Source organism: Bos mutus, chromosome 20 (assembly GCF_027580195.1).
Source record: "Bos mutus isolate GX-2022 chromosome 20, NWIPB_WYAK_1.1, whole genome shotgun sequence".
Taxonomy (NCBI): domain Eukaryota; kingdom Metazoa; phylum Chordata; class Mammalia; order Artiodactyla; family Bovidae; genus Bos; species Bos mutus.
In genome coordinates this window covers 18,219,937-18,233,457 of record NC_091636.1, presented here as the reverse complement: position 1 = coordinate 18,233,457, position 13,521 = coordinate 18,219,937, and the positions used below count along the sequence as shown (strand labels likewise).

Sequence of the window (13,521 nt, the reverse complement as noted above, 5' to 3'; positions counted from 1 at the left end):
CAGCCCTTGAGGAATAGTTTCTGCCTGGTGAGATTGAATGATAGTTCTCATTCACAAAGGCATGGAGTCAGATTCTAATCAGGGGACACAGCGGAAATTGCGTTCGCAGGTACAACAGTGAGTCCAGCTCAAGTGTGGAGAGCTTTGTTCCCTCTCTGACTTCTTGGCTCCCCCGAGAGGAGTGTTTTTTTGTGGTCGCCCTGAAATGGAACTTCCCTGACAGCTCTCCGGTGTCGTTACTGTACCTCGCGGTCATTTCTGTTTCCTTTTCTCTAACCTGAGCACTTTTAGACGGTCGGAAACCTTTAATCCTGGTATTGTGGAAATGCAAAAGAGATGCGATCAAGTGGCTCTTTCACTCTGTTGGTTACCCTTGTGACCAGATGAAGAATAGATTCAAAATCCAGTTCCTCCCTTGGCAGTGCAAAGCAGAAAACAAACTGTCACTTCCGAACAGCCTGGTGATGGAGTAAATTCAGTATGAAAGAGGAAAAAGCTTCTGTGTCTTAGAAACCTCTCTCTGTTCTGGACTGGGGGCAGAAATTGGATTCCGGGAAATGTGGATTTCTTCAAACAACCTCCTTTGAAAATGGAATATATTTCAAGCCATCTTTGTAGAAACACAGCTGAAATGTATTAATCAGAATTCTTGAAGAGTTTTTTTTTTTTTTTTTTTTTTTTCCTCCAAAATGAGCATTATCATGAAGCCAAGATCCCGGTCTACAAGTTCCCTGAGGACTTCAGAGGGAGTGTGGTAACGTGCTTTTCTCTCCTGCTTCTCCCCTTCTTTCATTTAAAGATTGACGTAATCGTGGAGTATTTAGTAATTGCTGACGAGGTTCAAGAGTTAGGTATGATGTTAGGGCTTTGTAAGAAAGAGCTCGGTGTCGGTGACACTTTGGCTCTATCTACTTTGTTGCTCGATTTTGTTTACTCTAAAAATAAGGGTGCTCGCACTATTTTTTTTTTTTTTTGTCCTCATGGACCATAGCAATTCATTTGGTGACAAGTTTTAGAAGAGGAAGGAAACCTGCAAAAACCTTGGAAGTTTAGAAAATGAAAACTTATCATTTTTCACTGTCTGATCTGCCTGCATGTTTTCTTATCTCTCTTACCTGATAGACAAGCAGGCTAGTAGTTAACGATCTTTGCTGTGGTCTTTAGAAGTAGTTCTTTAGCTTTCAGCACACGAGTATTAAAATAATTAATAATGTTTTACATTTTAATCATATAACCAACTTGAATTTAATTATATGACTAAATGTATATCAAGTTGCTTATCATTCAGGAATCTCCTGTTTTATTTTGTTAATAATGTTCCTTGATAATTTTGTGGGGTTCTTTTTGGTAATTTTAGTGTTTTCATCTTAATAAAAAGTATGTTAACTTCAATTTATTCTAATATTTAGTTCTACGATTTCTTCAGTATTTGATATGGCTGTATGCACATAACCTTAAGGAATAGTTTCTCAATAAGTAACTTTTGTGTCTAATACAGATATTTACAAAAATATTTTTATGGCTGTTTCAGAGGTTAATTTTATTTTATTTATCTTAGTGATTGATTGTAAATATATAAATAAGCTCATCTTTTTGAAATGGAAAGAATCCTTTAGACAGGAGAATTAAAAGCAATGAGTGAAGGCAGGTGTTGAGGAAAGGCTGGAAGCAAGCAGGTAAGATGCACTACATATAATTATTTGAGCAGGCAGACACACAAATAAATACTTACATTATTTGTATAGGGAATTCAGTCCACATTTATGAGGTTGGGTTATCATTTGCTATTATTGTACTGCTGTTTTGTAGGGGACTAGAATCAAGAATTGTCCTGCAGTGGTATTTCTGTGAGTTTTAATAAACTATAGATGCAGATTTGATCTCATATCAATTGTGATTTTTTTAAAAATAAATGAATACATGTGATAAATTCCTCCTTGAGTTTATTTAAAGAAAAGGTTGCATCTGCAACTAAACTTGTATGGCTCTTTTATGCCAAATAATAAATACTGGGAAATACTTAGAATCCTTTTATAGTTGCTATAACTAATATAAATCTCTAATATAAATGGGTAATCAGAATTTATAAGTGAATTTTATTCACTTGTGATTTCTGTCCTGCTTATGTGAAAACAGGCTCTTATGCATGAATAAATAGTATTTAACCAACCTATTTGCTGTTTTTGTCTCAAACGCCAGGAGACTTAGCTCCAAATTTAGGATGCAATCAATCAGCAACACTTAGTGCAGTTCAGTGTTCAGCAGCATCGACATCCTTTACTCCTCTGAGGTTATCATAGTCTATTTTTATCCACAACTGTTCTATTTGATTATTCTGTGTTATGTAAGGTCATAAATAGGGCCACAGTTCAAAGTATATGTTTTAAAATATGAATGTGTATATTGTTCCATTTAATTTTAAATAGTTTGAGTAGTGTTTGGTTTAGATGGTGTTTATGTAAGAAGTAAATGCCTCTCTTTATGCTAATGGTCCCTGATGGCACACTATGGAAACCTCCCTCTTACCTCTGTCTTATTAATAATGTAACTGTTTGGGTATATCACTGCTGTCTCTGAATCATTGACCTGAGGTTGTAATCACTGTAGTTATAGTTTAACTGTTTTATTATCCCTTTATCCTTCAATTTCTGTACAACACATCTATTTATATTTTTATTTTTCTTTTTCTTTTCGGGTTTTACATAATTTATTTATTTATTTATTATTATTATTTTTTATTGAAATGAATCCATACAGGTATACATGTGTTTTATTTTTTTTTATTTTATATTATTTTTAAACTTCACAAAATTGTATTAGTTTTGCCAAATATCAAAATGAATCCGCCACAGGTATACATGTATTCCCCATCCTGAACCCTCCTCCCTCCTCCCTCCCCATACCATCCCTCTGGGTCCTCCCAGTGCACTAGCCCCAAGCATCCAGTATCGTGCATCGAACCTGGACTGGCAACTCGTTTCATACATGATATTATACATGTTTCAATGCCATTCTCCCAAATCTTCCCACCCTCTCCCTCTCCAACAGAGTCCATAAGACTGTTCTATACATCACACATGTGTGTATATGTGTACACACACACACACATATATATAGATGTTTACTTGATTAACAAAAAAAGCAGCCCTTCGGCTCCCTATACCTCGGTACATACTTGCCCCCGACAATTCAGTAGGATGGTGTCCTCTCAACCCCCACCCCTAACCCCTTTCCTTTCAGAAACCAAAACCTACTTCATCCTCTTAAGAACTGACTTCCCACTAGAGAGACCAAGTAAATATTCCTTTTTCAGATGATTTTATTTCGTTCTGTGCTTGAGAATACTTTCTTTTGGGAGAATCATCTTTTGCCTTTACTATCTTAATGCTACTTATGTAAATCTTGTTTGTTCCATTGCCCCCTTTTTTCTAAGACTGTCTATTTTCTCTTTGGATGCTTCCGGACAGTTTGCTAATTGCCTTTTGCAAGAACCCAGCGCTTCAGATTACTATTCTTTGGCTTTTTTCCTGTTTCTTTCCAACTACTACCATAAAAAACAATCCACACGAACTTGTTATTTACAGCCCTGACTGAATCCCTTTGAGATACTCACATTTTAAAAGAGGATTTCATGACAAACTCCTAATGATATTATATATCCTTCCTCCTGGTTCATCTGCTTAAATAACAAGCCCTTTACTTACAGTTAAAATTCTATTAATTTCTAAAACAAGATAAAAATAATCTTGAAATTGATCTGTTTCCTTATTATATAATATTTTAAATATATATAAAGTATTATATAATAAGGATATATACTAGGTTGTTTTTATTTTTTCAATAGGTATATTTATTGACTACCTACTCTGTGCCAGGTTCTAAAAGAATTTAATTGTGGTATTAATCCTTTTGCATTCCTTTAAATGTCTGCTAGAAATTGAGAAAAACATGATCTATATGTTTTCTTATGCTCATACAGTTAATAAAACTAGCAAAATCATTTATTTTGCCTTTCTGTTTCAGTCATTTTGGTAGTAATAGTTCATCTTTAAATTCTCTGTGAGAAAACAAAGAGGCAGTTACATATCCATAAATATTTTAATTTCACATGTCTTCAATTTAGAAATAGTCAGCAGTTATACATTATAATAAAATTATGATTCTGTAGCATTTTACCACTTACAAATATATCCCAGAGATAGTTCTCATTAATCTAACCAAGACTTATATAATTCAATTTAAATGAAAAATAATTATCCTTACAAATATAAATATAGAAAACTTTGATCAATAAAACTGGACTTTGTTCTTTTCTGCTGTTCATTATTTGGCATATACTTGTGATATTTAAGATTGTTCATTGTGTAATCTGGTGGGGAGAAGATGCTATTGTCTAAGATATGCCTGTGAGTCTTTTTATAAAGTAAGTTTTGAAGCAGATTATTAAATATGTAAAATTTTTACTTAGGTTTATAGACATAGAAAATAAGCCCGGAAGGGTGTTTTCCAAGCCTTTAGTAGTGGTTACCTTCTAGGGTAAAAATGGCCAGAATGGAGGCAGGGTGGTTTTCATTCTTCTGAATATATATTCTTTTACTATATGATATGCACTTTTTCATCAAGGAATTATGATACATGATTTTAAATATATTCAAAATATAACTACCATGTGCATTAGCAAACTCATCTTTATATGTGTAGCCATCTGTATATCTGGTAAACAATAATTGGCTCAGTGTCCAAAATACGGCAAATAAGCATTTCAGTAGTGAGCAGATATAACTTTCTAAAAAACATTGCTTCTCAGATCAATAAATGATTGTTCTTTTCTATTAACTCTATTCTCCTAAAGTTATGAGTTCAGGCTGACTGAGAATTCTTATTTTGGCTTCATGATTATAGTAAAACTACTAACTTTTCTAATTGAAAATAAAAAGATGTAATGACAATAATATTTTGGAGGGAAAATTAGTTTTAACCCCTGGTATCCTAACCTCAACTATTCTTTTTTTTTTTCACTTAACTTACATATCTTGAACTGTTGTAAATATTAGTTCTGTGCTCCACTTCATCGTGCATTTTTCTAATAATAATATTTCTAGCTTTCATTTTATCGAGTGTCTCTTATAAATGAGAACTCTGTGGAAAATTTTAAATATAGTATCCTGTTTAGTTCTTATAATAATGTTGAAAGGAAGGAGTTGTTAATCCCTATTTTACAGATGAAGAAATGAACCTAAGAGATAAAATAATTTGAACAAAGCACTTTAACTGCTAGGGAGTGCTGAGGTTCAATCCCATGCCTCTCTGCTTCAGAGGCAGTGCTCTTTTTCTTTGGGCTTCCCTGGTAGCTCAGTAGGTAAAGAATTGCCTGCAATGCAGGAGACCTGAGATTCCCTGGAGAAGGACATGGCTAACCAGTCCAGGATTCTTGCCTGGAAAATCCCATGGATGGAAGAGTCTGGCGGGCTACAGTCTACAGGGTTGCAAAGTGTCGGACGTAACTGAGCGACTAAATCACTACCACCACTATTTTTATAAGTATCACTTTTGATGACTGTCAAATTATCTATCTTGTGAATATAGCAAATGCACTAAAATATTTGGTAGCTATTGGGTGACTGAAAAGATAAGTTGGAAGTTGACCTTCTGGGGTATGATAGGCCATAAAGTTCCCTGATAGCTCAGTTGGTAGAGAACCCGCCTGCAGTGCAGGAGACCCCGGTTCGATTCCTGGGTGGGGAAGATCTGCTGGAGAAGGGATAGGCTACCCACTCCAGTATTCTTGGGCTTCCCTTGTGGCTCAGCTAGTAAAGAATCCACCTGCAATGCGGGAGATCTGGTTTCGATCCCTGGGTTGGGAATATCCCCTGGAGAAAGGAAAGCCTACTCACTCCAGTATTCTGGCCTGGGGAATTCCATGGACTGTATGGTCCATGGGGTCACAAAGAGTCGGGCACTGCTGAGCGACTTTCACTTTCAAAGTTTAAGGCTGATGTTGAGCATTGAAAAATAACTATTTGAAAGGGTTTTGTGATTCAGAGAAGGCAATGGCACCCCACTCCAGTACTCTTGCCTGGAAAATTCCATGGATGGAGGAGCCTGGTAGGGTGCAGTCCATGGGATCGCGAAGAGTCGGACACGACTGAGAGACTTCACTCTCACTTTTCATTTTCATGCATTGGAGAAGGAAATGGCAACCCACTCCAGTGTTCTTGCCTGGAGAATCCCAGGGACAGGGGAATCTGGTGGGCTTCCATCTATGGGGTCGCAGAGTCGGACACGACTGAAGCGACTTAACAGCAGCGGCAGTAACAAATAAAGTTATCTATTCCCTATTGTAGGAAAATAAAGAGCAAAAGTCAGTGCTTCTCAGTTCTAATAGATCATCTTTCCAATTTTGTTAGAAAGTCTTACTTTGTTCTCTGTAAGATCTGTAAGGCGTCAGGTAAGAAACAAGTTCTCAAACTTTGTATGAAGTTTCATAATGTTTTAACTCAGCTTTGAAAAAGGTACAAAATCTTCCTTCCTGTATCTTTTATCTTACAAGGTTTTGCAAATGGGAAAACAAATGGAACTTGTGTAATTTCTGCCTGTCCAGTTATACAATGTGACTGGACTTAGAGAAGTGACTATTTTCAAAATTGGTTCAGAGCTTTGAACCTGCAATAAATCTTTTTGATCCTATTTTCTAAGTTTGTATCACATCTGGTGATATAGACCTAGAGATAATCCCAGATCTAGAGATAAGCAGCTTTTAGGAAAAGTGGTTAAAATAGCTTGAATATTATTTAAAACATTAAAAATATATATATATATGTGTATGTATATATATATATATATATATATTTTTAATGCCAGGGAAGGACAGAGTGGATCACAAATACTCTTTAAAGTCTTAAATTATGAAATTCTAATTCTCAAATCTCTAAATGCCTTGCTCTGTGGTCAAGTTTGAACTAAACTAGGAAGTCTTTTAGAAGAATGGAGAATATAGAGAATTCCAGAACCTGTGGATGCAGTTCTTAGCATAACAGAGGAAATATGAATGTTACACCTTTATTATCTACCTTCAACCTTCCTAGGCAGTTGGCTCTCATAGGAGCACCCTGGGTGATAGGTGAGGATGTGAATTGGGGAAGCTAAACGAAGATGCTCTTCAGAATAACAGTGAGAAACAATAAGGGGAAGATTATGGGAAAGATCTGAAGAAGTGTCTAGAGAAATAAGAGGAAGGTCAGAGGGGAGGTTGGAAGGACTTCAGCCCATTCTGAACCAGACACTCGCCATCTGGCACCCTGCCCTGTTTAATCACACTGCCACCTTCCGATAGCAGCTCTAGTAATGAACTTGCGTGTAGCAATGGTTTTTATTTATTTGTTTGTTTCTCCCCTTCATCTCAGGACTAAAAACTTCTGCCAGAGGATAAAGAAAGTCGACTTCAATCCTTTCCATTTCTCTGTTACATGAGGGAGAACAAGAAATTAGAAAACTAGAAAGCAGGTGTAGAATATATGCACACTGAGGTGACAATTTCCGAAACTTCCTTACTGGTGAAGTTTTTGATGTTTTACAGCCCACACAGTTCAGACGTTTTGTTTATAGCTAATATTAATCTTCCTTGCTTAAATTTTAACCCATTTCTTCCTAGTTATCAGGGTAGTGAATCAGTAGATAAGTAGATTCTCCTTTATGGAGTAAAGTGACTTTGTGGTCTTTTTTAATCTTATGTGCTCAATTGGCATCCAACTCTTCGTGACCTCACGAACTGTAGCCTGCCAGTTTCTTCTGTCCATGGGATTTTCCAGGCAAGAATACTGAGTGGGTTACCATTTCCTTCTCCATTTCATTTCATAGTGCAAAACGCTCATTTTGAATTGTAAAGGGGGTGGTACCAGTGTGACTTGTTAAAAGAAATGTTCTGTAAAACATAGTTTAAATGTGTAATTGTTTTCAGGCTTCATGCAAAAGAGTGTTCCCATTGTGTCTGAGTCTCTGTCCTGTTTAAAATACATTCAAGATGAGAAATTCAACTTTCTAAAATGAATATGTATGAAATGTTCATGTATATATGGAATACAGAAAATAACAATTCCTAACATCTGTGATTTCACTTCATTGCAATGTGGTACAGAATTTCTTCTTTGTGTCAGGGGATTTATATGACTGAAACTGTTTTAGTTAGGACAAATTCCTGCAAAATGTGTCAACTTTTAACCAATGGCATTCTGGCAGGCAGGCAACCACTGCTGTGATGTTTCCTCTGCTATAGATGTGTCATAGAACAGCAGGTAACTCTGATTGGCAGCTGGATTACCAGCTAGCTGGGACAGTAGCCCCTAAGTCTACAGTGGTAACCAGAGTGGTGACCATTGTAATGATATGTGTGTGTGTGTTCGTGTTCAGTTATGTCTGACTCTTTGTGACCCCATGGACTGTAGCCCACCAGGCTCCTTTGTTGATGGGATTCACCCTGCAAGAGTGCTGGAGTGGGTTGCCATTTCCTCCTCCAGAGGATCTCCCCAACCCAGGGATCGAACCCACATAACAGATATACAATATTGAGAACCTGCTGTTGGTCAGACACTGGACTTGGTGCTGTACATGATTTAGTTCATTTTATCTTCATAATTACAGGAGATAAAACTCGTAAATCACAGTGCTGAAGAAAACATGGTCTAATTCTAAACCCCATGTTTTTTGTGGTGATGGTATTATTTTTGTTTTATTCAGTTTTCTCCACTGTCTCCACTGCTTTGGTCACTCATGATTCTGCCTCCTAGTATTACAAAAGTGGTCAGTAGGCTGCTGGTCTATGCCTTTCCTTTCTGTCCTAGATTATTTCAAGGTTCTCTTTTTAACCATGTACAGCTCAAGAACAAATACCTTTTGTATTTGTCTGCCTTCTTTCTCAAGGTGTGCACACAAGTCTTCCACCATGGACCATAGAGATGGATGGAGACGTGGAAGGTGGACTTTGGCCCAGCTTCATTCTCTAGAAATCTAGCTAGTTCTTGATGCATTCAGTTTATTGACCCTCTCCCCCAATCTGACTATAAATTGCAGTTTTCTTCCTCTCTGGCATTTGACCAGCGAGTAGAACCATAAACTCTTGGAAATGAATAGGACCACAGAAAATAACCTATAATCTAATTCTCCCCACCCTGACCCCATTTTTGGAACTGGAAAAGTTTTGCTGGTCTTTAACTTCCAGTCAAATAAGGTCAAGAAAATGGTTAGAAACAATGTCAGTGTTTTTGTGGCAACAGATTTTATTGGAGAAATATTTTTCTTAAAATTCAAACACAAAGTTTGAAGTCAAATAGAGAGCTGAAACTTTGTCAGGTAAATTCGTGAAAGTATTTCCATTTATAATTTGTATGGTTCAGTTCAGTTCAGTCGCTCAGTCATGTCTGACTCTTTGCAACCCCATGAATCACAGCACACCAGGCCTTCCTGTCTATCACCAACTCCCAGAGTTCACCCAGACTCATGTCCATCAAGTCAGTGATGCCATCCAGCCATCTCATCCTCTGTCGTCCCCTTCTTCTCCCACCTCCAATCCCTCCCAGCATCAGAGTCTATTCCAATGAGTCAACTCTTCGTATGAGGTGGCCAAAGTACTGGAGTTTGAACTTTAGCATCATTCCCTCCAAAGAAATCCCAGGGCTGATCTCCTTCAGAATGGACTGGTTGGATCTCCTTGCAGTCCAAGGGACTCTCAAGAGTCTTCTCCAACACTATAGTTCAAAAGCATCAATTCTTTGGCGCTCAGCTTTCTTCACAGTCCAACTCTCACATCCATACATGACTACTGGAAAAACCATAGCCTTGACTAGACGGACCTTTGTTGGCAAAGTAATGTCTCTGCTTTTGAATATGCTATCTAGGTTGGTCATAACTTTTCTTCCAAGGACTAAGCATCTTTTAATTTCATGGCTGCAATCACCATCTGCAGTGATTTTGGAGCCCAAAAAATAAAGTCTGACATTGTTTCTAATGTTTCCCCATCTATTTACCATGAAGGGATGGGACCAGATGCCATGATCTTCATTTTCTGAATGTTGAGCTTTAAGCCAACTTTTTCACTCTCCACTTTCACTTTCATCAAGAGGCTTTTTAGTTCCTCTTCACTTTCTGCCATAAGGGTGGTGTCATCTGCATATCTAAGGTTATTGTATGGTACTTAAATGTAATTCTTAAACTTATGTCTGTGAAGTTAGCTAGTATCATGATAATTCTGTCACAACTTCAAAGTTGGATTGAAGGAATATTTATGGAGAGGTATGGAGGTTGAGGTCTCCATGGTCTCCTGAAGGAAATTCAAGACAGTGCTTTGTCCAAAGACCTTCGCAGGTAACTAAACTCTGATCAGTAACATTTTTTGGAAGTCACATCGCTTATTAAATTGCCAAAATTATGTCTTGAAATTGTAACTTTACTCTTCTCTCTTCTCCAAAACATAGTCTCACTGAAGTAAAAATCATGGTAATTGCTATTTACTGAGTGCTTCTGTGACAGATATCAGGCTGTGTGTTTGAAAAGAATTACTCCATCAAGTCTCATTATAAATCCTGTGAGGCACACATTATTATTATTCCTCATTTTCTAGAATAGTGAGGAAAACTTACCCGAGATTGCATGGTAAATAAGAGAATTTCATGGATTCACATACTTTTAAAAATTATTAAATGCTATTATTTTTTTTTTTTGGCCACACTGTGTAGCATGTGGGATCTTAGTCCCCTGACCAGGGATCGAACCTGTATCCCCTGACTTGGAAGTGCCAGGGAATTCCCGTAATGTTACCTTTAGTAATGCTATATATGTAAATATGTCAGATAAGTTAATTAACTTAATTAAAATTAATTAAAGTCCTTAGCACAGTAGCTGATTCTTTGTATCAGGAAATGTTAGCTTGTATTATGCATTTTTCAAGTTTGTGTATTATTGGAACTTTTTAAATCAAGAACTATAGGGTGAAATTGATTCAGTCTATAAGAGCTTATTTTCTGTGAGACAGTCTTCTTGGGACACCTCAAACTGAGTCTTTATACAAAGCTAGGGGTTCTGGATAAATCACACTGTGCTTCAAAGATCTATTCAGGTGGGTCAAAGAATAAATGATATAGAGAAGGTAGCAGAGAAAGAAGTGATCAGTTGGAAGCTAAGATGCTTCTGATTTAGTTATTTAAAAATAGGTCAAAATCCTCTAGGACAGCAGTCCCAGGCAGTGGGTTAATCTCACAGGAAGGGCTTGTTGTTTTTCAGTCAGTAAGTCTGACTCTCTGTGACCCCATGGGCTGCAACACACCAGGCTGCTCTGTCCTCCGCTGTCTCCTAGAGTTTGCTCAAACTCGTGTCCATTGAGTCGGCGATCGATGCTTTGTAACCATCTCATCCTCTGCTGCCCACTTTTCGTTTTGCCTTCAGTCTTTCCCAGCATCAGCATCTTTTCCAGTGAGTTGGCTCTTCACATCAGGTGGCCAAAGTATCGGGAGCTTCAGCTTCAGCCTCAGTCCTTCTAATGAATATTCAGGGTTGATTTCCTTTAGGATTGACTGGTTTGATTTCCTTGCAGTCCAAAGGACTCTCAAGAGTTCTCCAGCACCACAGTTCAGAAGCACCAATTCTTCATTGCTCAGCCTTTTTTGTAGTCCAACTCACATCCATACATGATTACTGGAAAAACCATAGCTTTGACTATGCAGACCTTTGTTGGCAAAGTGATATCTCTTATTTTTTTCATATGCTGTCTAGGTTTGTCATAGCTTACCTTCCAAGGAGCAAGCATCTTTTAATTTGACGGCTGCAGTCACCATCTGCAGTGATTTTGGAGACCAAGAAAATCAAATCTATCACTGTTTCCAGTTTTTCCGCATCTGTTTTCCGCCATGAAGTGATGGGATGGGATGCAATGATCGTTTTTTTTTTTTTTTTTTAATGCTGAATTTCAAGCCAGCTTTATCACTCTTCTCTTTTGCCCTCATCAAGTGGCTCTGTAGTTCTTCTTCACTTTCTGCCACCTGGTGGTTCAGTCTTACTGTACCTCACTGCCAGGCCTTCCCTGTCTTTCCAGATGCCCTGCTCCTCTAGTCCTGACATGCCTTCTGGGTTGTGTAATATACAGATTGTTATCTCCATAGCCTGAGTCTCCTCATCCTTAGCAGGTCCCAGACTGGGTAGGACTCCTGTTTATTTTTACTCTGCCATTCTAGCATAGCACGAGCCTCTTTCTCCATCTAGAAAGACAACATGCAAAAAAGGGGATTTGGTTTGATCAGTTCCTGTGGCCCAGAGTATAGTTTCAGGATGAGCTGAAGAGCATAGAGGCTGGAAATGCAGAAAATGCAGTGGTTTAGTGAGAGCAGCCAATTAGTGTTCCATTGTCTCTGCTCTGTACTTACTTTATTATGAGTAGGTACCAATAAAAAAATGTGGAAAAGCTTTACTTTGTTATAATTAGCAACTGTTCTTTGGGCTAAAAGGTGTGATTGAGGGTGGGGCTCACCACCTTGAGGGAAAAAATTGGGTCACTAAAGATTCCCTGAATCTCTGCTTGAGAAAAATAGTTCCGATTGTTTGTCTGAGTCCTGTTGTTAAAATTGCGTCTAATTGTATATGAATCAGAAAGTGTTTCCATGGTAATGTAAAACACAAAAATATCAGCAGATTAACTGTTAGCAAACATCCCTTTGTAAGTGTTTTTATAATCGGGAAAATCACTTTACATGCATAGCCGTGGAATTATACCCTGACTTAGAAATACACATGAAATGTGTCCTTAATTGTAATGTCTTTCTCATGTAAGTAACAAAGGAAATAGACAATCCTCTTTGTTTAAAACCAAGATTGCTAATCATTTTCATCTGTGGCCCATAGTAGTGGCCACGTGGAATAATACTGGGAGCTGCACTGAGATTCAGAAAAAGTGCTGCCAACTTTTTTTGCCAACTTTTGCCCCCAAAGAGAAGAGGGATATCATGGGGCTGCTTGGCATTTTAGGTGGCCCTGATGGTCTCAAAATAATTCTTTACATTTTAACTCTGCCATTAAATTTGCACAAAAATTAAGTTGTAGCAAAAGCAGTATTTATATATCCATACAAATCTGTGTGTGTATATTTTAGAAGCTTCGACATGTTTTTGTCATTTGTCACCTATGAAGAATATGCGTACATGTCATAAACCATAACTACTCTTTTTGGATGTTGCAAACTAGAAAAAAAAAAGAAAAATTAGTAATTCCTATTATCAGTGGCCACCCTTATAATCACCACCCTGATTAAAAATAATGCTACCAGCAACTCTAAAGCCACCTTTGTGGCCCCTTTAGCTACTGCCCACCAGCACGAAGTGTAACATCTATCCTGATTTCAAAAAAAAATCACAGAATACTATTTTCTACTTCTGAGTTTTATATAAAATGAATGGATACAGTTGGTACTGTTTTGTGGCTGGTGGGTTTTATTTTCCCTGCCAATTGATGTTTGAGAGTGTATCCCATGTTGATGCAGTTGTG

The 13,521-nt window shown here is 37.5% G+C and overlaps 1 protein-coding gene across 5 annotated transcripts in view; it reads left to right on the top strand.

Moving 5' to 3' along the window:
- The window catches only part of PDE4D (phosphodiesterase 4D), an 810,773-nt gene that overhangs the window by 510,097 nt on the left and 287,155 nt on the right, over positions 1-13,521 (top strand). The window contains exon 1 of one of the 5 annotated variants that reach the window (XM_005889052.3): positions 308-754. The exons of the other annotated variants lie outside the window; for them this stretch is intronic. Coding sequence (XP_005889114.1) covers positions 690-754 — 65 coding nt within the window. The 5' untranslated portion in view covers positions 308-689. Of the gene's footprint in view, positions 1-307; positions 755-13,521 lie in introns of those variants that run through there. 5 annotated transcript variants of the gene reach the window in all.